Source organism: Danio rerio, chromosome 22, assembly GCF_049306965.1.
Source record: "Danio rerio strain Tuebingen ecotype United States chromosome 22, GRCz12tu, whole genome shotgun sequence".
NCBI lineage: Eukaryota > Metazoa > Chordata > Actinopteri > Cypriniformes > Danionidae > Danio > Danio rerio.
This window is the reverse complement of record NC_133197.1, coordinates 10,070,202-10,097,966: the sequence shown is the minus strand read 5'-3', so window position 1 is coordinate 10,097,966 and position 27,765 is coordinate 10,070,202. Positions and strand designations below refer to the sequence as shown.

Here is a 27,765-nt window from a genome sequence, read left to right as displayed (position 1 = left end):
AAAAGTTTTGCATGAAATAATTCTCATACTAAGTACTTTTGCATGCACAGCAGCACAGAAACATGACAAAACAGTGACACAGCAAAGACGAACTGCTGCTCTTGCTGTTTTCAAAAGACGCAAATGAAGGTGCAGCTGTTTGTCTGCATTGCAGACAACCATATCCAAATCCATATCCACAGACAACCATATCCATGCTGGCACATAAAACCTAAGGATGTTCCATATTGAATCTAGTTTCGTTATGTAACTATTTATAGTATAGTAAATATTTATATCTATTTTTTACTGAGGATTTGCACCATGTTTATTTGGACTTTATTTGGACTTTGACACATTATTTATTATTTTCTTATTTTTTTATTTGTTCATTGTAAGTGGTGTTGTTTATAGTAACTGAAAATATATTTTTTGGAAAAAGTCAAATTTGCTTCACTGTTCTATTATTTTGTAACATTTGTAACATACCGTATACCGCGAAACCGTCAAACCGTGGTATTCTTTTAGACGATTATCATACCATAAAAAATTCATACCGTTACAACCCTAGTGTGTACCTTTTGTGATGTGGAGTGTTCAATTAAAATATAATTTTGTTTGTTTGTTTTGGTTTTCTTAGTAATAAAAAACTATTATTTAGACCTATTTAATTATTCATTTAATATTTATGTACAATAATTAAGAAAAAAAATGAGATAGTAAAATATAATCATCAACAAAAATGTAAATGAAAAAGCTTATTTATTGACTGTCTTAGTCCTAGTTATTAAAAAATAACAAACACTGTACATATATCTACATTTAGGCTAAAACATTGCTTTATTTATTTATTTAGACTTACTTATTTGTATGTTTGTACTTTAATTTTAGTTATCTTTTATTTATTTAATTGTACTTTCCAAAATGAATCCTTATTTCACTTAACAGGATTACAATGATAATAAAGCTTGTTAACAGGTATTTAATGATTAGTGAAGGAGTTATAATGCTTTGTTTCATTATTTCATCTTTGGTTACAGGTAGCAGGGTATTTACAGCTACTATATATTTTTGTCCGTTTGCATCACGTCCCTTTGTGCCCCCTGGTGGCATAGTCATAAACTGTGGTTATACCTAAAACACCTTTTTACCCCTTAAGTGTGGTGGCAGGGCCACTCAGGGTGGTAATGCTGGTTTTAAAGTGCCACACACTGTACGTGTCCTACAATGAAGATAAATCGGTATTTGTATATTATTAAGAGATTTAGGACATATTTAAGGTGCAGCTCAGAATTAAAAAAGGCAGCGAAAGCATTAATAAAGTTAATGACACCTTAGTCAAAAACCAGACTTCAAATTAAGTAAATATATCTATTTTGTCTTCAAAAATGGTGTTTTACTAAAAAAACATGTCAACCACCCATGTATGTAAAGATCTATAGCAACGACTATATATTGTTGTTGGTTTAAATCTCTAAAAAACTTGTTTAATCTAACAACCAAACAGCATTTACCTACAAATATGGCACAAAGGGATTAACAAAGCAGCAGGAGAGCAAACACTACAATCACGAATCTTCCTTACTGGAAGTCACAGGTTCAAACCTCCGCTCTCTTTTCATGTATATTGTAAGTGTACAGTACAACATGTAATCTAAACACCCTAACCTTCTAATTATCTCTGCAGTTTTCTCTGTAGAGGGCCGAATACACCAACATCAAAAGCTGTGTTGTGCTGTTCTTGTCCAAGTAGTAAAAGACAAAACTGTACACTTCAGTCCACAGGAATGTTTAGCACTTCAAACCAGCCGATAAACTAGCTACATCCACCTAGAACAACTATGCCTTTTATCCCAGAGGAGTCTGTACAGGACGTCCTGCCTCACGCAGTCCACATAGACCTTCAGGTGGTCCACATGTTCACTTTTTACAGTGCACTCTCTGTGGGGTGCTGTTGGCTGTCATTGACTTGCTGGTGCCATTTGTTGACAGTTTAATGAGCGGGACATGTTACGGACCGTCAACACAGCACTTTCAAACATTAAATCCACACATCATTATGTTGGGTGCAGCGTTCTTCTGGACTCAAATGACTGAACCTCATTACAGCACCAGCAGAGCAACCGTCTGGAGTTTAGCAAGAAAGATTACTCCAGCAGCATAAAACATAAGCTCCAGTTTTAAAGTCACCCTGTAGGAGCTTAACCACAAAAATAGAGCAGAAAAAAAATGAAACAAGTCAAACTGAGGACAATGGAAAGTAAGAGAGTACAGCAAAAGTGAATAAAGAATACTATAATAGAAAAGGATATGCCAGAAAAAGATCAGAGTACAGCAACAGAAGACAATTCAACACAGGACTCTATGATTTCGGTGAAGTAGAAAACATGGACAGAAGCACATAATCCAGACATAAAAGCAAAATTAGCTGTGAAACTGAGGATGTCTAAGAATTTGGCAAATGTTAGCTGACTGAATCTAAATCGTGCTATACACCTAATCAAATCTGGATGTGAACAAGTATCTATGATGAAACTCACGACAACCCACCAAAATAAAGGGTCATCTTTAACTTGAATTTTTTTTTTTACTATTGTACAGCAGAATGTATTTTTTGAAGTAATAATAACAACATTTATAAATCACCCTTGAGGGTGTCCTGGTGGCACAGTGGGTAGCAAGACAGCCTCACAGCAAGAAGGTCACTGGCTCGAGCCTCGGCTGGTTCAGTTGGCATTTTTGTGTGGAGTTTGCATGTTCACCCTGTGTTCACGTGGGTTTCCTCCAAGTGATCCGGTTTTCCCCACAGTCCAATAACATGCGGTAGAGGTGAATTGGGTAAGCTAACTTGGCCATAGTGTATGAGTGTGTAAGGATGTTTTCCAGTGATGGGTTGCAGCTGGACAGAAAATATCTTGAAAAATGTTGACATCCTATAATCTTTGACAACCATAGTGAAAAAAATGGTTACAGCTTTAAACATTTTTCAGAACAAAAAAAAACTCAAACTGATTTGGAATAAGTCACAGATGACAAATAATGACAATTTTAATTTCTGAGTGAACTACCCTTTTAAATAATTTGAGATCCATCCATTTTCATTCGGCTTAGTCCCTTATTTATCAGGGGTTGCCACAGCAGAATGAACCACCAATTATTCTGGCATGTGTTTTACGCAGCAGATGCACTTCAAGTCACAACCCAGTACTGGGAAACACCCATACACTCTCAAATTCACATGCACTCATGCGCTACGACTAATTTAGTTAATCCAATTCACCACTAGCACATGTCTTTGGACTGTAGGGGAAACCAGAACACCCAGAGGAAACCCATGCCAACACGGGAAGAGCATACAAACAGAAATGCCAACTGGCCCATCTGGGACTCGAACCAGCGACTTTCTTGTTGTGAGGTGACAGTGCTAACCACTGAGCCAACGTGCCGCCTAATTTGAGAAAGTCATACTAGTTTCTTAACATAGCTAAAAATACATTTTTGTTAAACTCCTAATGAATGTTTCTTAAATTTTGTAAGTTTAGTGTTTTAAATGTTTAGTTCATTCATTCATTTTTATGTCGGCTTAGTGCATTTATTAATCCGGGTAGTCACAGCGGAATGAACCACCAACTTATACAGCACGTTTTTACGCAACGGATGCCCTTCCAGCCGAAACCCATCTCTGGGAAACATCCAAACACACTCATTCACACGCACACACTTATACACTATGGATAATTTAGCTAACCCAATTCACCTGTACTGCATGTCTTTGGACTGTGGGAGAAACCGAGCACCCGGAGGAAACCCACGCGAATGCAGGGAGAACATGCAAACTCCACACAGAAACAGCAACTGGGCCGAGGCTCGAATCAGCAACCCAGCGACCTTCTTGCTGTAAGGCCACAGGACTACCTACTGCACCACTGCGTCGCCTAAATGTTTAGTTAATAAAATATATTTTAACCATTAAAATAAAGTCTGGAAAAAAAGAATTGAAAAGCACAAAATACAACAGAATTTAGCAGACAAACGAGAACACAGTAACAACAGAAAAGAACAGAACAAAATGAACGGAACAGAATACAACACAATAGAGTAGAAAAGAACAGACCAATGGAACAGAACACAAAAGAAGCAACAGAACAGGATAAAACAAAACATAATAAAATAGAATACAATGAAATAAAGTAGAATATATATATATATATATATATATATATATATATATATATATATATATATATATATATATATATATATATATAGTAGATAGTAATAGAAAAAAGGAAAATGGAAGAAGTACAATAAAATAAACAGAGGTAATCCATCCAACAGAATGTATTTTTCAGCAGGAGAAGAAAGACGCAGCTACCACAGACAGGGACCATATGTCTAATGATCAGAAATGCTTATTCGTCAATTTGGCCTGGGCAACGAATAAACAAATCCTCCTGCAGCAAGTATAACAGAAACCCCTCAAACACATAAAGAATTTCCTTATTTTTCTAGTAAGGGAATATTTCTGGTTTATAAATTCTTCCTGCCTTGTAAAAAAAAGCATCTAATCTGATCTTGCAACACTTGTCCATCAGTCCGCAATGAGAAAATCAGATCTGTGCAGAACTGTTAACAGCAGCTGGTCAGGCTTCACTCAGCATCTTGCTAATGAGCCAGCCGGATACATTTATTTCCCTTGTACGAAGTTCTGTTTGGATTGGTATCTTTTTACAGGACTAACATAAAGCAGAGCGCTCTTCTATGCTGTCTGGGAATTCACTTGCCTGATGTTTACTTACACTGTAGGTTTTATGTTGTGTAACCTATTATGCAACCTGGCTTATCTCCAAATGCGATTTCTGTTGATTCGATCATGCAAACAAGCAAGATCCAAAATTTTGGGAAGGGTGCAAATTATCCAAGGAATCAGCTTACCTTTTAAAAATAAAAGAGTAATTATTATGCTAAATATATACCATGAAACTAAAGATATTAAATGGTTACTACTAATCACCACCCTACCTTGATACAAACGCAGAGAAATCTTTAAATTCAACTCCATCCACAACAATATTGAGCTCAGTAACTCTCCTGTGCAGAACATTGTCCTCCTGTAAATAAATAAAATAGAGAGGTAAATAACATTATTAATGATCTCTATAGCCTGCAATAATGTACATTTATGCCTTTATTCAATTACCTGTCATTAGACTGAAGCCTTGTTGGATTTCAGTCTCTTCTGAAAAATCTTTTTGTGGCGAGGACTTACAAACATAAATCTGCTGTCGCCTTTTTATGCATTTCTTTACATTACATTTGAATTTATTTACCACTATTATCGAGGTCTGGATGAAATTGAATCAAAACTTCAACTATTTTACTTTTTATTGCGACTTTCTTTGCAGTTCATCTTGAAAACCCAAATAAAACCTTCATTTTCAGAGTCCCACACTGATCTTCCGCCAGACTGCCAGTACAAAATAACTCACAATTTTTAAGGTTTCCATCAGTCACCAACCAACAATTCTGTTCTGAATGATTTAATCAAACTATCTAAATGTTTGTGCAAAGGAGGTCCATCAAAGTGCTGTATTTATGCTTGCCATGAGGATTGCAGAGAAACAGGTAGAAATGCTAAAACTATAAATGCCAAGTTTAATTGATTAAAGAGACAAATGCACAAATCCCTGACTTTAAAAATTACAATTTTAGATGCAAATGGAGGCACACTGCCCTCTAGTGTTGAGTGTAAGAAAAGAAGAACGTACAGGACTCGATGGTTTTAAAAGAATAAGAGTGGAAGTAATTTAGAATTAGGTGATAAGAGTGTTTGAAACTGCTTGAGAACTTTCTCTGAAGAAAAGTTGAATGGCGCTTGTCAGTATAAAACATAGCCTATTACTGATTACTTATCTCAACAAGCCACATGACAACATGATTTGAGGTATTATGGTAACGGTGCATAAAAGTGTAAATGGCTTTTAAATTCTAAACCCCAAAGATAAGCAATCAAAATATTAGTGTTGGTAATAATTATAGACCATATAAAATTAGTTGCTAATAGTAACTTATACTCTGCTTAGACCTCAAGTAGAATATCTACACACATTAAAAAAAATCTAAGAGTCCACTTGAAGTTTCTTTGAACTTACTGGATGTATTAGGTAAAATATTAAGATTTGTTTTATTTTATATTGCAAAAATATTTTTCAGAAAATTGCAATTGGTCAAAATAACAAATGTAGAGTTTAGATGCAAAAATCTCTAAATGTCATCTGAAATTTCCCTCTAAAATTATTTTTTTTTATGAGGCTCCTGTGTTTATCTTCAGTAATAGCACTTTTATGGCATAGCATACTTCCTTTTTCTGGTCTTTAAAGTGAAATATTTCAATATAAATCAAGAAGGCTGTGAAAAATGTTCAGTTTCAATGGAAATTTCAGACAGCACTTAGCATCTGAACTCTTGAAATGTTTTAATTTTATTTGTTTTCTATAGCTGCTTTGTAAGTTATTTATTTGGGTTATTCTAAAAGGATAATATGTTGATATTTGTGCTAATAACAGGCATACATTTTTTGTAGTGTCTTTGTACCTGAATCTCAGTCACTGCAAATTCAACCTGGAACAAGAGTAACCCGCAGTGACCAGCAAGTCTGAGCTGCTGTACGAGTTTCCTTTCACCTGAGGAGACAACACAAGGCAATAAATCTTAAACATATAAATCTATAAATAAAACATTTATGTAACTATTATTATTTTATATCTTTAAGTAAAATTTCAAAGTGTCTGCACAACTGATGGATTAATCTCACTTTTGTGCAACGTCTTCACAAAACACTCATTAAGTGTAATCCCGTTGATTTCTGTCTGGCGTCTGAGGTCTTTTTCCAGCTCTCTGACTTCTGTGATCAGCTTTGAAACAGCGTGTTGCTGTGCTCCTCCACCTCCTCTTTCCTCACAGGCTGATTTTCTGAAAAAAAAAAGATCAAATAAAAAATGTGGCTAGTTCTCAAATGAACTATTTTTATTGCAGTTATTCATTGTAAATTTCACACAACAGACAGACAGAATTTGTCCCTTTTACTAACACTCCTTGCTGTAGTCGATCTCCATGCTGTACAAAAATGGACCGTAAAGTCTCCTCCTGTTCAGCCTCCAGCATTTCAATTTCCTGCTGGAGCTTCTGGATGTCTTCTTCATATTTCTGCTCCATGATCTTTTTCAAGCAACTTTAAAAAGCTGTTTATAAAAAGACGAGAAAGAAATAGAAAATACAATTAAATGATACATATCAATAGGGCTGTCACGATATCTATTTTTTTACTGTCAGATATACTGCACCAAAATATATTGCAATAAATGATATTATTGTCATTTTAGGACCATTTTATGACACTCATTATACAATGCCATATAGACAATCTAATATCATGCAAGTACACTCTTTCAAAGAACACATATTGAATTCTTAAGAATATTTCAATTTAATTATAGTCATTTTAATAATCAGGCATTTGAATCAGAAGTGAAAACGCAATTGTTAAAAAAATTCTAATAAATGTTAACAAAAACGTCCTATGTAAAAAAGTAACAGAGGCTGCGATATCTGCAACCAGATCTAGTTTTCAGTTTTCACCTGAGAGCTGAATTAATTAGAGTATAATTTATGTGTGGTTTGTTGGGATGGAATGATATTTGGCTGAGACACAACTATTTTAGCATCTGTAATGTAAGCGTTTTACAAATATCTAAATATTAGGAAAATCATCTTTAAAAAGTGTTATAATTGTGTACATTTCTAATAAAGAAATTAAGCAAATTTAAAGTATTAAAATTTACAAAATGTCTTTATTGAACATGATCTTTACCTAATATTCTAATGATTTTTGTCAAAAAAATTTATCATTTTCACCCATGCAACGTAAGGTTTTGTGGTCATATACAGAATGATAGTTTACATAATAGATAGAATACTTACAAATTAATTAGCCAATGTATCGTTAAAAAATTAAAGTTTATAATTAATCTGCGCAAGACAAAAAAAATAAAAAATTGAGGTAAAGTGGGTTTTATATACACACTCGGTCAGTGATAAATTTTGACATGCTCCTTATTGTTTACCATGGTACTCTGAATATTTGCTCTGAAATCACATGAAAGGATGACTTTAAAACATTAGAACTATTTATTTGACTGTGCACAATGTTCTATTTTGAAAGTCATTGGCTGCTATTATGATTTCCTTATTAAGAATTTGCACCTTTTTTTAGATTTGACTTTTCTGAAATTATATTATTAAAGAGAAAGTCCAAATGAGCAAATTTAAAACCAACTTTACCTCAGAAAACCAACTTATGCCATACAAAAACTAAATATAAAACGTGGAAAAATAAACCTCACTAACTTAACGTTACATACACATCTCGTAGAGCAGGTCGACGTCGAACTCTTTTATAACCGTATTATAAACCGACAGATTATTGTAATACGTTTGTTAATTAAACAACTTTTGACGTTAAAAAAACATATTTGGAGTGAAAATCTGACAGAGGTACGATATGACAGATCAAAATAAACCAGACGAGACTTTACTGAGGAAAAACATTTGAAGTTCTTGTACTTGTTTGTTATTTATTATATGTATTGAATACGTTATATATAACTTAAATAAATAATACGATGTTTAAAGGAATAGCGTTAAACTGACCTAAATGTAGTCCAGAAGACGAGAACGATACGAGTTTACGATTCTGACTGATTCAACTAAATCCCGCGTCAACACGGAATATACCAAATTAGAGTTGCAGGGGTGAGTCATTTCTGTAAACAGCATAAAACGTTTGCACATTCATCTAAATAGCATTATTATTAAACACTGCCAATATAAATCCTTTTATGACTGCGTATTATCATTGTATATGTGGAATAAATTGAATTTCCCCCAAGATGGCTTTTCTTTTTTTCGTTGTCTCTGTTTTGATGTGGAACTTTCCAAAACACTGCGTTACATGCCCAAGCGGAACCAAAAACACGTCCGTGATTTCACGGCGGAACAGTTACAGTGTAACATCAGTTTGTACATGTGAATCTTTGGCATGATCGTAAGTCTTAAGTTTATCTTTTTATTTTTACGACCGTGCTTTTATTTTACCTTTTAGAACGTTTTATTACATCTTTAACTATGTCATGTAAGGGGCTATTGCTATAATCATGTTTACTATGCGTGTAATCATATTAATTATTTACGTCTCAATGTTTTAAACATAATTTTAAGTAATATAAGTGTCGTTTTGATACGTTTTTCATTAAATATTCAGTGCTTTTATATAAAGTAAATGGTAGTAATTATGCACACACAATGAGCTTCTTCTAAATTAACATACCGTTGCATAATTGGCAAAGTCGTTATAACTGTAATCTATGATATAGTAACATTAAGCAGTATAGAGGGATCTGAACATTGGGTAGTACTTTACAGAGCAAAAGTTATTTTCTATTAGTTTTTTTTTCCTTCAGTAAATTGGATATGCATTTGCTCATTATTGTCATTGTTATGATTATTATTTCTATTTATTTATTTGCACATTATTTGTCAATTGTTTAGTGACAGTTGTACGTTCTGCGAGGCTTGTATATGTATAGTCTATATGTATGTGTTTTGGGGATTACTGCATAGTTTATTATGTGTATTTTGATGCCACAGAGGGGTTGTTTGCATGACATTTGGCCATGAAGCGATTGTACATCGGTGGTCTCGGCCACACAGTGACCGAGAAAGACCTCAAAGACAGATTTGGAAAATTTGGTGATGTTAAAGATGTTGAAATCATTACAAGGAAAGATGATCAAGGTAGGAATTACGCTGACACCAAGTAATTGATAAATGATTGACCAAATAAATGATTATGTTTTATTGTAATGATGTTGTGATCTATTTACAGGAGCTCCTCTGAAGACATTTGGCTACATCAACATAAACATCACAGATGCTGAATTTAAAAGATGTACGTTGGTTTATTGTACATGATTCATTGTTTGTTAAATGTTTAACATGCTGTTTATTACACTTGGTATTTAGATACATTTTGGCCAACTGGTTCAGAGGCAGATGAGGGAGACGCATTTTAGTTTACACTTGGTGTTTTAAGTCAGCAAGTGGGTATATTAATGTTTTTTAATCTGCCAAACTAATATTGTAAAATAAGCTCACAAAACTTACAAAGCAACACAAAATGTGATGATGTAAAACAGTAAGTATTGATTGCGCTTATAGCTAGATCTTTGAACCAACACTGGTCTCATGGTTCGGTTATTATTATCATGCCTTCGATTCAATTTGATATCTTCGACATACACATTTATATATTTTCTTCACAGCAGCAGTTTTTGTATTAAAATGTATAAATATGTTTATATGCTATTTTTAATACAATTTGACCTTTAAAACAAAAATTCTGATAAATTAACTATACCTTTAAACACCATGAGCATTTATTGCAATTAATATAAACAAATATAAATATCCCGCTTGCTTTCTGTTCCTTGTCTACCAAGTTCTCTTAAACCCATTTGATTGGTCACACGCTCAACAGAAAGGGCTGCGATAGGCTCTTGCGCTCTGCGCTCTTCACCGATGAGTGACACTGATAAACGGCTGCGGTGATCACAGCTGACCTTTGATAGACACGGTGTAGAAAACCCTGCAGACACGCGCTCGTGTTTGTATCCAGAAGTATCGCTGTAACAGCCGAGAGGAAAAGTCAAGCCAGCAGGTCAAATTGGCCGCAGTGAGAGAAAGAGGGAAATGGAGTTTACTTTCATTCTCTCAATCACAAGGAAATAGGGGCTTCTGCTGTAAGTGTCAGTGAAAGACTGTCCAGAAAATACACTTGCAGTGAAATTGTACACAGTTTGTGAGTTTTTAAGTAGTTGGAGTGTTGTAAATACTCGCGCTTGCTTCTCTCAACATAGTAAGCTATGGCGACTAGGGATGCACCGAATATTCGGCAACCGAAATTATTCAGCCGAAAATAGCCAAAAAAAGCCCTTTCGGTGTTCGGCCGAATAAGTAAAAAGGCCGAATAAATTTTGCCGAACAATGACGTTTTTAATGACGCGATCAAATAGCCTAGTAACCCGCGTAGAGTGAGAGGCGCGCGCTTTATGCAGCACTAAAGCGTCTTTTAAACAAAGACGCTGTAACAGACCAAGGAGTGAAAACAGCTAAAAGTGCGCTCTTAGAAGCTGTCAGCGCACGATTTAGTCAGGCGGACTCAGAACCTATGAAATGCATCGCGACTGAGCTTGATCCACGATATAAAGATCATTACTTGGATATGGTGAAAAAGCTGCGCACACGAGAAATGATCCAGGCCGAGTTGGACTTGGGAAAGCCGATAAGTGTTGGAGACGGTCAGGTGGTGCACAGCGCAGGAGATGAAAACAGCGCCGAGAGTAAACGGGCTCGTACTACAGATGAGCCGCGCACCGACAGCGAGAGACTGTTTAGTGCTGCATCTCATGTCATCGATGAGAAGAGGAATCGGCTTTCATGTGAGACAGCAGAGAAACTACTTTTCATAAAGAAGAACCTGCCACTTTTTCTGAAGAAGTAGGCTAAGTAGGCTTACTGTATGTCTAGGACAGTTATTCATTTGTTGTCATCCACATTTTTTGCACTATTTAATGCACGTTTGTTGTTGTAGACATACAGTTACATTCTTTCAGCAGCTATTCAAGAAGTGGGGCTTCAAAGATGGCCAAATAAAAATATTTTTTTATTTTACTAATTTATTTATCTTAAGTTATATTGTGCTTTGTTTGTATATTATCTACTGGAATGTTAAAAAAATGTTCAGTGTTAAATAAATATTTTTGAAATAGTATTTTTGTTATTTGATTTATTTCTCTGAAAAGCAACACAAAATAGTAAAAAGCTAATTTTTACTATTTAATTATTGTAATGGTGAAAAAATAGGCAAACTAAAAGGAAAAAAAAATGCAAAACACCGTGTTCGGTATTCGGCCTTCGGCCAAGCAATTCATTATTATTCGGCTTCGGCCAAGATTTTCATTTCGGTGCATCCCTAATGGCGACATAGCGCATATGAGATAAATGACGCCAGTACATAATAACCGGTTATGACTTTTTCTGAACCGATACCGAATTGTCTGCGTCTGCATCGCGGTGCACAAAACAAACTATTAATTTTGACACCCTAACTGATAGCTAAATCTTGTGGTTTGTGTTAGAATCAACACAACCTTCTTAGTTCGTACCAAGTGTAACCTCTCAGAGGAAAAAGTTTCAATTCAGTCTGGCTAGCATAGTTCAACAGCTTGTCCTGTAATATGTAAGAATCAAATCTTACACCAGAACTTGGCTTTGGCAACTTGTGGTTGAAAGTTCCTAATACCAGGTGTAAATAAGACCTTTATTTAATGCAGTATGTAACATGCATTTGCCTTTTTTTGTACAGGTGTAGGAATATTAAATAAGTCCACATGGAAGGGTGGAACTCTGCTCATTCAGTTGGCAAAGGAGAGCTTTCTGCACAGGTAAAAGCTCTTTTCAACCAGTAGATTGGTTAAACTGTTTGTTTGAATTGTTGTAATTTTAAACTATGTAACGTATATGTCTTTTTTCTTTACTTAGACTTGCTGAAGAAAGAGAGCAACAAGTTGAAAAGATCAAGACTCCAAAAATTGCCCCTCAGGAGAAATTAGTGGACTCATTTAAAGCAGCCGGTGTTGAAAACTTTCACATGAAAGCTGCGGTTCCAGGAACTGAAATTCCTGGCCATAAGGTCTGTGGTCAAATTTTTCCTTTTTAACTTTTCTCCAGTTGTTAAAAATGGACCGATGCTGATTAAATATTGGTTATGCATCTTTACCTTTTCAGGATTGGGTGGTGAGTAAATTTGGGAGGGTCCTTCCTGTCTTGAATCTGAAATCTAAAGGAAAGAACAAGATATCCTTTTTTGAGTTGATTATTTTATAAATTTTACTTGGAAACATTCATAAAGATAAGTTTGCAGTTGTTAAAATGCTCTTTTGCTTGAAGGAAAAAGTCACTGAGATCATAAAACAGCTTAGTTGATCAAAGTCATAGATCTGGGATCACTAGAATGAAAGCACAAGGATTTTACACAATTTAATTCACTATCTACCCTTAACTCTCATAAAACGTCTTCAAATATGATCCGTCCAAACACTGTCATAACATCAAGAGACTTGAGATAGCGGACGATTTCACATCAGTGTCCGAACTGACATGGGAGGTTGAAGGTGGAGATGATGAAATCAGCAAGAAGAGGAGAGGAGAGTTTCCAAAGCAGAAAACCAGTCCCAAAAGATCCAAAGTAGACTTGAGTTTGTTTCTTAGCAATGGAATTAATGCGCCTGCATCTGGAAACAAAAACAAAATCCTGCAACGTGACCTTCCTGCTACCAAAACAGAACAACCAGTTGTTAAAAAATCAGTTTGTGTTTTTGACAGCGATGTAGACTCGGAAGACGAAATCAAGATGTTGGTTGCTCAAGAACATTTGAGGAACTCCAAACCAACCTTTACAATGGATGACGAGGACAACTTGGAGGTGGTGGGAGATGATTTTGTTGTGAAATCCAATGCTTTCTGGATTGGAGCAGAACAAAGTGATGTAAAATCACTGCTAACTTCATCAAAGGACGATGAAGAATACGACTCTGCAGACACTGATGAAATCCTCACCAACAGAAAGACCCTAAAACCACAAGCTAATCAAGAATCTGCAACTAAATCCAATGGAAATGAGTGTTCGTCTGGATCTGAAGAAGGTAGCGAGGATGAATCTGATGATGATTTGAGCGTAGATTCTGACTATGAGGCCATGATGATGGGAAACTGTTACCGCTTGGATCTTTCCCTTGCAGACTTGGAGCAACTAGCCAAAAATGCAGAGGGAGTTTCAGATGATGAACATGTAGAAGAACCCGAAGAGCCCAAGACTCCAAGTAAGCCACCCAAAAAAACAGGCAATTGCCCTGAAGATATCCTGGCTTCACTTCTTGGGGACGACACTCCTGAGAAGGAAAGTAAGAAGAAGAAGAGTCAGGGGGCCGCTAAATCTCTTCCTGCTTTCATTGGAACAAAGGATCTTTTTGGAGATCCAGAGCCCATCCTTAAAAGAGTCTGTCAAAGTATTGACTCTGAATCACATAAAAGACTCAAACAAGACCCAAAATTGAAGAAATCAATTGTTTCAGAAGATAAAAGTCAACCGCATTCTTCAAACCAACCTTCGCAACAGAAATTGTCAACTTTACAAGTCAAATCAGCCTCAATAAAACTTGAAAATGAAGGGTCTAAATCAGAAAATAATTCTTCCTGTCAGGAATCCACAAGCAGTGATGAAGATGAAAGAGCTGAAACCAAGCTAAAGAGTAAAGTTGGCTCTAGTAATTCAAACACTATAATCAAACCCAAGGATACAGAGCCCTCCATTAATGACTCTTCTAGCGAGGAATCTGAAAAAGATGAGAAAACCGCTGAAGTCTCCAATTCTCAAAGCTCTTCAACAGCACAATTGGCAAGAACGGTTTCTGAAAGTGAAATAAAGACTACTAATAACTTGAAGACCCCAATCAAACCCAAACAGGCAAAACTCTCCACCTCCACCGGTAGTGAATCTTCAAGTGAGGAATCGGAAAGCAGTGTGGAAGACATCATCACTTCCAAAATGTCTTCAGCCACACACTTGGTAAAAACAATCCCCAAAACCACAATAAACACAGCAAATACATCAGTTAAACCCAAACAGATAAGTCTCCCCACTTCCACCGGTAGCGAATCGTCAAGTGAAAAATCGAAAAGTAGTGTGGAAGAAATCATCACTTCCAAAATGTCTTCAGCCACACAATTCGTAAAAACAACCCCTGAAACCAAAACAAACACCTTAAACGCACCTATCAAAGCCAAACAGGCCTCCAGTTCCTCCAGCAGTGACTCTTCTGGTGACGAGCTGGAGTCTAGTGATGAGGAAGAAAAGTCCAAATCTGTAGAGTCCTATTCAAAAGTTCTTCACTCGACGGTGGTTGATGCTCAGAAGCAACAGCAGGACAACCAGAAACGGATAGCAGCTCTAGAGCAACGGCAGAAAGAGACAGAGCAGCAGAAGAAACTCATTCAAGGGGCTCTTTCCAATGTGGTGAGTAGAATTAAACCTCTATAAATGTCATTCATACATCTTGTGATTTATATTTTGTCTAGTGAATGTGGATCTAATGGGGAACAGACCACAATTAAAGAAATAGTTAACTTGGAAATTAAAATTCTGTCATTATTTGTTCAGCCTTTACTTGTTTTAAACAGTTGTGAGTTTATTTCTTCTGTTACTTTAAAGAAATTGACTTTTGACGTTTATAATATTTGTTTTTACAACTATGGAAGTCAATTGTTTGAGGTTTTGCGTTTAACAGAACCACTTGTGTTGTTACATAGTGAATACATTTTCTTTTTGTATGGGAACATCATTATGGATGCGTAATATATTTATATGATCTAATTGGTCAGTTTTAGCATTTTTTTTATTTCATGTTAATAGTTAACAAGATAGCATAAAAAGGAAAAGAAATAATAAAAATTAAAAGACTATTTACATCCAAAATGAGAATGCATGTCATAATATAATCTCACAGAATCTACAGAGATCACAGAATACAATGCGAATATATATATATATATATATATATATATATATATATATATATATATATATATATATATATATATATATATATATATTTTTTTTTTTTTTTTATATATATATTTATATATATATATATATATATATAAATATAAATAAAACCATATATGTATACACGCATAAGCATGTAGTTATCTGTCAGTTATGCATCTTCAATTTGTTTATAGCAACAAAATCAGGTCTTCTAGCTGAAATATATTCAACCCATTTCTTCCATTTTCCCAGGAATGTATCCTTTTTTTTTAAATTAACTACAGAAGTGATTTTTTTCTATTGTATAGATCTCAGTAGTTAGCATCTATCCAATTATTGGTTGGTCGCCCTTGTTGTAGCCATTTGCGTGTGATTGCTTTTTTACTGCAGTTTTAGGATTTTTGTAGGTTGGTATTTTATACTTTATATTAATTATTTCTTGTGACTTTAAAAATAGATTCCCTTTGCCATCATCTGACATTAGTTTACAGTTAATTTGTACGAACACTGAAGAATTTATATCAAAGGTTAAAAGTAATCTTTAGCCAATGTCAGCAAAAATAATGGATGTTCATTTATTATAGTGCACATTAAAATGTTTGAAACATGCATGTTTACATGTAGAGTTTAAATCTTTTAATGTACTTAATAGGAAAATTTGCACCGTATAAAGGCAAATAAAACATTCAAAATAATAATAATAATAATACATCCTCATTTATAGTCATATGAAGTTATAATATATATATATATATATATATATATATATATATATATATATATATATATATATATATATATATATATATATAATTATTATTATTATTATTTTTTTGCAGTAATTATCATCCATTTTTCTCCCATTGAAAACAATGGATATTTTTTTTCAAAACTTTTTTTGTTTATTTTATTACTTCAGTATTTCCAGCTAAAATAGGCCATCTGGCATTCAGATACAATTTGGGGAAGGCAAAATAGCGCCATCTGGTTGTATATATTTAAAAAAATAAATAAAAAAAAAACGTGTAATGACATTGTATAACCAGTAGGTTCCAGTATTACTAGACCTACAAAACCGCTTGCCAATTCTCTAGTTTTTTGGACATCATTATGAAATTGTGGATTTGAATATACATTTAGACAATCTAAAATACTTCTTTTCGACAAGATTTAGATATTTTTAGTTTGACAAGGTGATTTGAAGTGTTAGATTTTGTATTATGATAATAGTCAAAACTGTACATATCGCTATAATGATACCAACCAAAAACCTTTTTTTATTTATTCAAAAACCAAAATCTTTCCATCTAAAAAGACTGAAGACTACAAGAGGGTTAAATCATTATTCTTTTAAATATAAAATGTGTGTGGTTGGTGCACTTTCAAACATAGTTTTAGAGTCATTTAATCTAAGATTTCTAATATTAATAATATTCTAATATTTTTTTAGGATGCAGTGAAGGCAAACAAAGGTAAACACATTGTGTTCGATTCTGATGAAGACGACAACGATGAAACTGCAAATGAACCCGAACAACCAACAAGCCAGAAGAAAAGCCTCTTTGAGGATGATTCAGGATCTGATGATGATCAAATATTAAAAGAGAAGGCAAATATAGACTAAGTTCGGAATTAGAAGTTTATATTCTTCAGCTCTGAATTGTTCTTAATCTATTTTGTGTTTATTTCCCTCATAATTCTGCAGGAGGATAGGGCGGGTGGCAGCAAGCTGTTTGACAGTGAAGATGAGGATGATGCTGCTGAAGATGAGCGTTTCCAGATTAAACCTCAGTTTGAGGGCAAAGCTGGAGAGAAGGTTTGAATTGAGAGTCTTTGGATGGATGATTCAGAGTTGAGTTTACTTATATTCTAAATTATCGTTCTGTTTTTTTTTTTTTTTTTTAATTATTACTTCAGCTAATGAAACTACAGGCTAGATTTGGAACTGATTCGAGATTCCAGATTGATTCGAGATTTCTGGAAAGCGATGATGAGGCTGAAGATCAAGGTGATTTGTGCTTTGGGTTTTATTCAGTTTTTTGTTGACCCATGGTCATGTGGGAAAACTTAGAACACACTTTTAAATTCCAAGTTTCCATATCAGGACTTTAAAAAATATCTATTTTTGTCTGGTTTTAAAAGGTGGAAGATAAAAACTCAGATAAACAACAACAGCATATAGCATTAGCAAAAATAACTGAATATAACTAAATCACATGACTGGGTTGTGCAACAACTGAGTAGCTATGTAGTTATGTTAGGTTTGATTTGGGGTTTTTAACCCATTGGATGGAAACGTTGCTTTATTCACAAATATTTTATGCATAAGTCTAATTAGCATCTTTGGATATAGCTAAGCACAGCAGCAAGTCTACAACAGGACAAAGTCAAAGCCCAGACCTCATCTAACTAAAATGCTGTGTCAAAAACTCTAAAACTCATCCAGAAGGATCTGTAAGACTGGAAAATGAGCACTTTAAAGGTCCCTTAAAATTTAAAATAAAGTTTTTTAGATGTTAGCATTAGTATTGTTAGGTTTTAGGAAGCTAGTGCGCAACACAACAGTTAGAAGATCTGCATGTAGAAGATATAAAACAAATATAAACATGTATCTTTGACGTATCTTATTTCAATTGAGTCAAACATCGAATATAAAAAAATGCTCAAAATGACCTTTCAGTATTTACAGCAAAAGTTTGATCTACAGGCATGTGGCTCATAGGTAGGGCCAGACGGAATCTGCGGATGTTTTTTTTGCTATTTCTGCTGAGAATTTTAGTAAAAATCTGCAGATTTCTGCGGAATTATTTTGAAAGTATCATAAGTAAAACCTTAATATGTGAAAAAAATAGCTTTTTAACTTTTTTTTAATGTTTAAATGCAAATCCAATTAGATTCACTTTATTTGGTAAACAAGGCAAGTTTCTCATATAAAATAGCTACTGAAAGACAGAAAATATTACTTTAGATTCCATGTGGGCCAAGTCATAGGATGCCCTCAGTTTATCACCCATGACTTCTACATCTTGGCTTTATTTGTTAGTTGATTAAATAATGGCGCTTTGTGAAATGTCATGCGAGACCTTGCAAATTTTAAGACCTTCCAAGGACAATAGACTTTTTAAAAATGATCTCCTGATATGGAAAACCATTAACTTCAATAGGGCATGCTCACTTTTTCACATGACTGTAATAAAAACGGGTGATGCAAGAATAATTCACCTTTTCAATTTATTTATAATTCAGAATCAACAACTCCAGGAAAAGATGCAGAAGAAGAGCTTCTTGAAGAGAAAAAGAAAAGCCTGGACATCCTCCAGAGCATTTTAAACACCAGCATACAGCCTCAAAGCACCAAAAAGAGCAAGACGTTCAAGTATGACTCACTCGCATGACCTTTCGATGTGTTTTTTTTGCTCTCGTTGTTTGCTTATTCACCTTGTTTGATGTTGCAGAGATGTTTCGGGCCTGCATTATGACCCAACGCGAGAAGAACACGCTGCTTTTGAGACCAAGATTGAGGAACCGAAGAAAGAAAGGTTATTCTCGAACAACTTTTGGATTTTGGTTAGCTTCACTCGTAGTTTAGTGTTTGATGTTAGCATTTTCATGTGTCAAACAGCAAAGCGGCAAGACGAAAGAAACGTGAGGAGGCTGTAAAACTCCCTGAAGTTTCCAAGGATGTCTATTATGACGTGTCTGTGGATTTGAAGGAGGCCTTTGGGGCGGCCAAAGAAGACCAGCAGGAGAAAGAGACCATTTTATGGGATAAAGAGGCAGAAGAGACTGAAGATGGAGCACCCATGGAGGTTTCCTTTACTTCTAATGTAGAAACCAATAAAGACTCCTCTGGTGGATTCAAGTTTTCCTTCTTTGGTGATGACACGGTTGTGGAAAATAGCACCAAGACAGGTACATCGATCATTTTTGTCATTTTAGTTTTGGTGTTTTTTTATGTATTGCTGTTGAAGGATAATTGCGACTTAAGCCTGGTTTATACTTCTGCGTCAAGTGACCGGCGTAACCAACGGCGCATGCAACGCGCGTAGCTGTGCATTTTTACCTCTGAGCGCTCTGTCTATTGGTCTGCATTACCACTTCCATAACGCTAGTTGGCAGTGAGGTGAACTCTGTGTCGAGTTTCTTCGCCTGTGTTTTGTTCTTTCTGAACACTTCCGGGATGTACAAGTGGCTCAAACTCGCTCATTTTGAGGCAGGAACCGGCGGACGTGCAACAACTTTAACTATGAAGTAAACACAAAACAAAACTTTCCATCTGGAGCTCCTTCACGGCACTCCACACTTGTAAACAATTGCTCCATTGGGCTAGCGCCATTTGCGCGGCTTTTGGTCCCGCCCAGACTCGTCAGCGCTCCCAAGCCGACCAATCACAGAGCTTGCGCTATGCGTCGTTGCGACTTGTAGTTACATTTTTTGAGAGGTGCACGTCCGCGACGCCGGCAGCCACGGCATAGGGCTATGCGTCAGCGCCGTAGCATACGCGTGCGCTTTACGCAGGAGTATAAATCAGCCTTAATTCATACAGTGCTCAGCTTATACAAGTACACCCCTCACAAATCTATCTTCTAAATTCATATTATTAATAGGAAGCTGTACAATGTTATATTCGTGCATATACATTAGATTAGTCAGTACTGAAGCCAAATCTAGAGCTAATCTAACAAAATATCTCACGATAACGGTCCAAAAACTAGTACACCCAAATTTATGTTATTACAAATGTATTAAATATTAAATACAAAGTCACAATTAATTGTTAAACAGCACTAGTCCTTTCATTTATTGTGAGACTCCAAAAGTATTGATCACGTGATGAAGGCTATTAAGAATGCAGTAAAATTTAGCCTATATTTTAATAATTAAATCAAATGTGTACTGTTAAATATTTTCTAGTTCAGTAGAATCACACAAGCAAGTGTGCTGTTGTGGAGAATATGACCACAATCACTATGCAACAGTTCAACAAACGAAGCAATAATGCTGTATTTTCAACAATTAATCATTTTGTCAATGAAAAATTCCTAAAATTTAAGCAGTGCACAAATTAGGCGAAATGGCTGTGTTCCTGAGTGAACCTGTTTTGAAACGAATCATTTGAGCCGATGATTCAGTAATCGATTTCTTTGCTTTTCTTCTAAATTAATCATGAAAATGAATCCGGTTTCTGAATGAATTGAGCCATTTTTAACAAATCTTTTTGATTAATGATTTAATGAAGCACTAATTAAGAGATTTGAGTTACTATCATTGTTTATAATCAAAATCATACAAGCTACCAGCACAAAATATTGTTTAATTATTGTTAGCGAATAAATTGAGAATAGTGTTTTTTTGGCAATGTCACACACTTGTGTTCTAAAATCACTCTTCTGTTTTGCAACTTATTACTATTTCAGTGTATATCATTTATTAAAATGTTGTTTTTTGGCCGATTAGATGAATACAAAATAGAGACAATAAAAGCAGCCAAGTTCTCTTGGCAAGTGGACCCTCGTTTCCAGGACAGCAGCTCAGACGAGGAAGGAGTCGATGAGGTTGATGAGGACCAATCAGCTTCCGTCAATGTCCAAGAGTAAATATATCATCATTTATTTAATAATCTACGTTTTGTGACTTGAAGCACTGGTGACTTTTCAGTAAGAGGTGCAATTACTGATGCTAAAACAGTTTAAAGTGGACCTGAAATCAAAATGTTTATTTTACTAGAGCAAACCGTGCATCTTAAAACAAACAGTGAATCAGTGCTGAAAAAAACTTGAATCTCGAATCAAAAAAAACTTTAATCTGACCATTTGCAGCAGTAATCCTTTTCTGAATGCATCATTTTGACGGATTGGGTGAATATGTGTAGCCACGCCCCTTCGGCCATTAGTTTGCTGTGACTGAAAGATAAGTGGAGGAGCTCAAATAAAACCCCGCCCCCTACTTAATATACAGTATGAGTAGGCATAGGCCCGGTATAAGTTTCTAACGCTATGATAACCTTGGGTATAAATACAACAGTATCACGGTTTTGTGTTTACTGCTGTAAAAAAATTACATTTTAAATGTCTCCGTAAAAAACAACAACTTTATTCCTCATTTAAAACAATATATTACATTTTAGGAAACTTTATATTATTTTAGAACAATAAGCATATCAGGCTACAAAATTAAAATAAACCATTGATTCTACCATCTTCATGAGCTTCAAAAACACAGATTTCCTTACAAGACACACAGAAATAAAACACTGAAAGAAAAACCCCTCTCTATATACCTTAGAAACGGTATCATAATTTATTTGTGGTTTTAATACCTTGACTTTTCCAGACCGCGGTAAACCTTGAATCCGGTTATCGTCCCATGCCTAAGTATGAGTTGAAAATACATCATCATTCTTGAATAAAAGCTGATATTTAGTAGAAACGATTTGTCCATAAACACCATTTTTAATTCGTTTGTCCCCATTATCTTTAATCAAATCACCAACAATATCTTCTCTCGGGTGTGGTTTTTACCTGCATGTTGGTGGGATCCACCTGTCAATCACATGAGATTCACCAGCAGCCAGCAACAAACATCCAATCAATTACCGCCCTAAATTTGTCCAATGTAAATGTAGGTCATAGTTGAGAAGAAATGACATAAACTTTAATTTTACCAAAATATAAGATTCTTTCTAGGTTAGCAATTAAATCAGCAATAATAACCAGTTTTTGTTTTTGAATTGTTGACATTCACTTACATTGTGTGCAGGGAATCACCGATGCCATCAAAAAAGGCGTTTTTCTTTTTCCATAAAGATGACGAACGGTTAAAAGGTGAGATTTAATCCTTTTTTCTTTGTTAAAGGAACACTCCACTATTTATGGCTTATTTTACAACAGTTAAACAGTTGTTTTTTACCTTTTTTTAATCCATTCAGTCAATATCAGGGTCTGGCTTTAGCACTTTTAGCTTAGCTTAGCATAAACTATTGATTCAGATTAGACCGTTAGCATCTTGCTCAAAAACAAAATGTAAAAATGAGTTTTGATCATTTTCTAATTTGTGTCTTTTATTTTTATCTATTTTTTTAGTGAGATGCTAATGGTCTAATCTGATTCAGTGATTTATGCTAAGCTAAGCTAAAAGTGCTCCTGCCAGACACATAAATTGCCTGAATGTTTTTAAAAATGGTAAAACTCAATTGTTTTAACTCTAGCAAAGTTGTAAAATCAGCCTATTTCCCCAAAAAGTGGAACATTCCTTCAGTGAAAAAATTAAGATTTTCATGAGCAATTATTAAAATAAAACATTAAACATTAATGGCCTATTTAAATGAATATAATGATTATCAACATACTTGTTTTTCTCTTAATAATTGTTTATTAATTAATTAATTAATTGAGTTTATTTTTTTCATCAGAGGGACCAGGAATGTTTTGTAGAAGTGGGAACCTAAAAGACCAGAGGGAAGCCTGGGAAGAGAAAAGGACGTCACTTAGAGAGGTACAGCTGAACACTTATAACAATATTAATAATAATAATCTTACCGCAACCAACACTAAAAGTTTACCCAAAGCACACACATCAAAATATATGCTAGCACTGTACAATAAGTTTGCATTAGTTAATATAATTTACTAACATGAGCAAACAATGAACAATACATTGCAGAATTTATTTATCTGTGGAAATGAAAATAGGTCATTGTTAGTTCTTGTTAACTCTGTTGTTTATAAACTAATATTATTATGTATTGAAATGTTGAATGATGAGTAATAAATGCTATAAATGTTATGTTTATTGTTTGTTCTCGTTATAATGTAAATGTATATTAACTAATAGAACCGCTTTGTAAAGTGTATCCAGATTTATTAATTTATTAAATTATTTGTATGGCTTAAAGACAAGAAATGGATTTAATGTATCATTAATATTTTTATATTTTCCTCTCTTTATTAGAATGTGCCATTTTGAACAAACAAATTACCTTCTTGGCTTGAAAAACATTAACATATTTTAATATTTTAATTTTTGAGAGTGAAATCAATTTGTGACTTGTGTGAAATTATTTTAATATAAAACTTATTTCATTAGAACATATATGTTTTAACAATATTAGAGAAGGTTTTTATCCAGAAAATAATTTAAGAAAATGTTTAAAAAGGTGTCTCCTGGAGGGATTTCAGCATATTCATCACTGACTAAATTAAAAAAAGATCTTCTTTCATCAAGAAATGGTTGTGTTTGAAAACGATGTATTAAATATGACCAGGGTTTTCCTGAATATAGCCAATGCTTCTGATGTGGCATTAATACATAAATAACATTTTAAAACAGTTGGAAGCGTTTTAAATGTTATGTTTTATTCATTAGGAGTGTCGCAAGAAACACAGAGATGCCAGAAGACGCCAAAGGCCGTCACTGAAGACCTGAACGTTTTTAAAAAGACATTTCATAGAAATACCTGTAAATTATTGTTCAAAATAACAGTTTCTAACGCATATTTCCTTTTATGTTCGAAATGTGCTTTGGAGTAAATAAATGCTGGTTTGCACCACTGGAGGGCGCAGTGAATATAGTTTTTATGACAGTTACAGCTGGCTTTGGTGTTTGTTTTCATTCCTCGTTCACTTTCTCCAAACCGCAGGATCAGCCCACGAAGATGTTTGTCAGAAACCAACTTTGTGCTTCTCATGTTTGCACGTGCCGTATTGAAGATCGTTCCGTATTTTCTTCACAGAATAATGTTCAAATGGTGCTATAGTTTCTCAGCCTTGCATATTGTTTACATTTTATATAGAAGAGTAAGATGTGTAGGAAATTCTTCAGCCTTGTCCTAGTTACTACAATTTGGCAAACGATAGTGATATTTGACCCCCAGTGTTTATTCTTACTCTAAATCTGCAGACTCCAGCAGTTTCCACTTACTAGTGCTAAAGGGTAACACAAACCTTGAAGATAAAATATCTGATTACTTAACTTTTGTGTACTCTTCCAAAAACACTTTCAGGAAAGGTTTTGACGAACAGCTGTCAACCTTATAAAAATTAACCATGGGTTTACTATAATAAAAAATGTATTGGTGAAGTGTTAATTGTGTTACTTTGAAATTAAGCAAATAGGCTACAAACTGTGTCTGCAAAAACATATTTTAGATACTTTTATAATTGCTGTCTGAAAAGTAATTCTTTAACTAAATACTTACAATCCGTATATAAATCTCAATGCATTAACAATATTCATTTAATTTGTAAAAAATATATATAATTTAAGTTAGATATGGCCTTGTAGCATTGTTAAACTTGTTAATATTTGAGCACTTGGCATTTTAATGACACATTACATTCTTTAGTTAACCAAGATAAATAATAGGCAAAAAGAAAATAAATGCATCAAAAAACAAGACATTTCAAAGAAATAACACTATTTCATAATAACTATATAGCCTATATTACTAACATTACTTAATTTTTATGCATGTGCAATTAACTTTTAAGTTAAACATTTGAATTCATTCATTAATTTTCCTTCAGCTTAGTCCCTTTATTCATCAGGGGTCACCACAGCGGCATGAACCACCAACCTATCTAGCATATGTTTTACAAAGCGCGTGCCCTTCCAGGTGCAACCCAGTACTTGGAAACACACATGCACTTTCACTCACAAACAATATGGCCAATTTAGTTAATTCAGTTCACCTATAGCGCGTGTTTTTGGACTGTATAGGAAACCCACGCCAACACAGGGAGAACATGGAAACTCCACACAGAAATGCCAACTCAAACCACTGACTTTCTTGCTCTGGGGCGATGGTGCTAACCTTTGCGCCACCGTGCTGCCCTCACAATCTAGTTAACAAAAAATGTATCTGCTTCTCCAATTGATTGACAGAACTGTCAATGTTTCGATGGTTTTGCAAGTACTATGAATAACAATAGTTAAATAACCTTAAACGAATAAAAGTAAAAAAAGATGACTCCGTTAAAAGTAATCAATTACTTTCTCAAAACTAGAAATTTCTAGAAGTTTTACTCCCATATCGAAAACTATTGTGATTCAAATGGTATGGCAAAATTTATAATTTGTGGTTTTTTAGTTTATCTGTGATTTAAAAATCAACATTTCTTTAAATTATTAACAGTTTTACAAGTTGAGGCGAGTTGGCGCTAATGTGTTTAACGTCAGTCTGTGCAAAGGCCAAGAATGAAACGAGCGATCAGTCAAGCGGCAAAAATCTCGCTGTTATTTTGGTCTGCTGATGAAACCATTAATAACTCTACAACAGCTCTTTGGCTCTGTTAAGATAGTGTATATGATGTATCTATGTGTGTATTCTCTGTTTTCATTGTTCCATTGAGTTTTGTGTTTGATTGGCAGCGGTTTTGAGGTCTATACGTCAAGCACACACATATGTGAGCTATAGTTCTTCTATACACAAAAACAGGACGCTGCGGTTTCCTATTTCACTCTGACGTCACGGGCCACGGCTGCTGTCTGCAGCTCGTGAAGGCGCGAAGCAGCTGCTCTGCAGTGACATAAGTCTCTCAAAACTGACATTTTGGGCCGCCAACTTGTAATTGTGACCCTCAGGGGGGTTTAATAGGTTGACGTTGTGTATGAGTCAAAATGTTACGTTTTTCTTTCATGTCAAAATCATTTGAATCTTAGATAGACATTGTCAAAGTCAGATTGTCAGTTCAACCTCATGTACAGGACATATAGAGAATCAAAATTACGTTACTCTCAGAGCCATATGTGCCTAACATATACTATTAATACAAAAAGTATTTAGGAAAAAAAAGTTTTAAGATAGAAATTTTAAAGAAAAAAAATGACAAAAATACAATTATGCATAAAATGTAATTTAAAAAAATATACATAAAATGTGGTCTCAAGAATAAAAAAAATAAATAACAAGGAGTAAAAATTTGTAAACAATACAACACAATGATATTAAGGGCATATGGCAAAGAGTGCAAACCAGAGTTGTGCAGATATAGAACAGAATATAGTGCAAAAAGACTTGTAAACATGAGAATTATGATAAAGTGACAGTGTCATATATATATATGAAGGTAGTCTAATGTTGCAAAAAGTGACCTCTGTGTGTGTGTGTGTGTGTGTGTGTGTGCATGTGTAATTTTGTTTGATAGCATATCAAAACTTAATTTCTGAGTTTTAAAGTTGGTTTTCTTAGTATTACTTTTATTTATTTATTTTTAACCCCTTTTTTTAAACCTTGATCTGGGTTTTTATATAGCCAGGGTGGTTTGGGGGTTAGACCCCTCTAATTAACACTTGATCACCCCTAAAAGACATCAAAACAAGTATGGGGGGGGGTCTGTCCTTTAATATATTTAATTAATATAATATTAATATTTAAAACAATAGTTAACTTTAATATAGATTTGACCACCCCTATAATGGCTCATACCATTGTGAATGCATGTTTGTGCCAAAAATATTAACGTGCAAATCTAGAGCATCGACAGACAGCGTAAGTGTTCACAAAACATTTTTCTTTAAAAAGATTATTTCTATGGTGTCTGTTTTATGTTAGTGTTAAATATAGTGTTAAATATTATGTCAGTGAGAACCACTTAATACCCCTCAAAACACTGAAAACATAATAACAAGTTTGATTAATTAATTAGTTGTTATTGAATTAAAAATGTATTTGGTAACTGTGGCATATTAGCGAACATAACCGAAAACCGATTATCAATGTATAATTTGCACCCCATAGCCAACATTTAAAGTGGTTCAAAACCCTTTTTCATAGTTGTCCTAAAGTTATTGAACAACACCCATTCTTGTCTTTGGACAACTTTATTTTGATCCTCTTCTCATGTTGATTACTGTAGCTGTTTCTCATCCAGATATTGTCTTTCCTAATACAAACCATCAATCGAAAGCATGTATTAATTCAGCTTTTCGGACGTGTATAACACAGCATTCTCGACAAATTTCAATTTGTGACTGGTTTTGTGATCCAGGGTCAAATATTAAGAACATAAAATGTGTTTTGAGTGAATTAGCATTTTGCTAAAGCTAATTTGTTAAACATTGTAGTG

The 27,765-nt window shown here is 34.4% G+C and overlaps 2 protein-coding genes across 6 annotated transcripts in view; one reads left to right on the top strand and one right to left on the bottom strand.

Annotated features, from left to right (window-relative positions):
• The window catches only part of cenpp (centromere protein P), a 74,764-nt gene extending 66,011 nt beyond the window's left edge, over window positions 1–8,753 (bottom strand). For 2 of the 4 annotated variants that reach the window (XR_012397358.1, XM_073936445.1), the window contains exons 1-5: window positions 8,689–8,753; window positions 7,070–7,220; window positions 6,794–6,951; window positions 6,574–6,662; window positions 5,002–5,090 (exon numbers count right to left, since the gene is read on the bottom strand). Coding sequence is in view for 3 of the 4 variants with exons in the window: in XM_073936445.1 (XP_073792546.1) it covers window positions 5,002–5,090; window positions 6,574–6,662; window positions 6,794–6,951; window positions 7,070–7,194 (461 nt within the window). In the remaining variant the exon portion in view is untranslated. The remainder of the gene's footprint in view (window positions 1–5,001; window positions 5,091–6,573; window positions 6,663–6,793; window positions 6,952–7,069; window positions 7,221–8,688) is intronic. The other 2 variants (NM_001003555.3, XM_073936444.1) reach the window with 2 other exon arrangements.
• Window positions 8,754–9,030: 277 nt separating this feature from the next.
• nol8 (nucleolar protein 8) lies at window positions 9,031–24,253 on the top strand. Of its 2 annotated transcripts, XM_005173974.5 has the most exons (17): window positions 9,031–9,082; window positions 9,685–9,831; window positions 9,923–9,985; window positions 12,461–12,539; window positions 12,637–12,787; window positions 12,883–12,951; window positions 13,169–15,169; window positions 17,151–17,309; window positions 17,406–17,516; window positions 17,618–17,708; window positions 18,947–19,076; window positions 19,156–19,239; window positions 19,323–19,612; window positions 21,158–21,293; window positions 22,460–22,524; window positions 23,112–23,194; window positions 24,065–24,253. In XM_005173974.5, the coding sequence occupies exons 2-17, from the start codon at window positions 9,711–9,713 to the stop codon at window positions 24,122–24,124; spliced, it is 3,693 nt and encodes a 1,230-aa protein (XP_005174031.1). In that variant the 5' UTR covers window positions 9,031–9,082; window positions 9,685–9,710; the 3' UTR covers window positions 24,125–24,253. The 2 variants fall into 2 exon arrangements, with proteins under 2 accessions (XP_005174031.1, NP_001073671.1); NM_001080202.1 differs by lacking the exon at window positions 17,151–17,309 and having other exon boundaries at window positions 9,036–9,082; window positions 13,169–15,166.
• The last annotated feature ends 3,512 nt before the right edge of the window (window positions 24,254–27,765 follow it).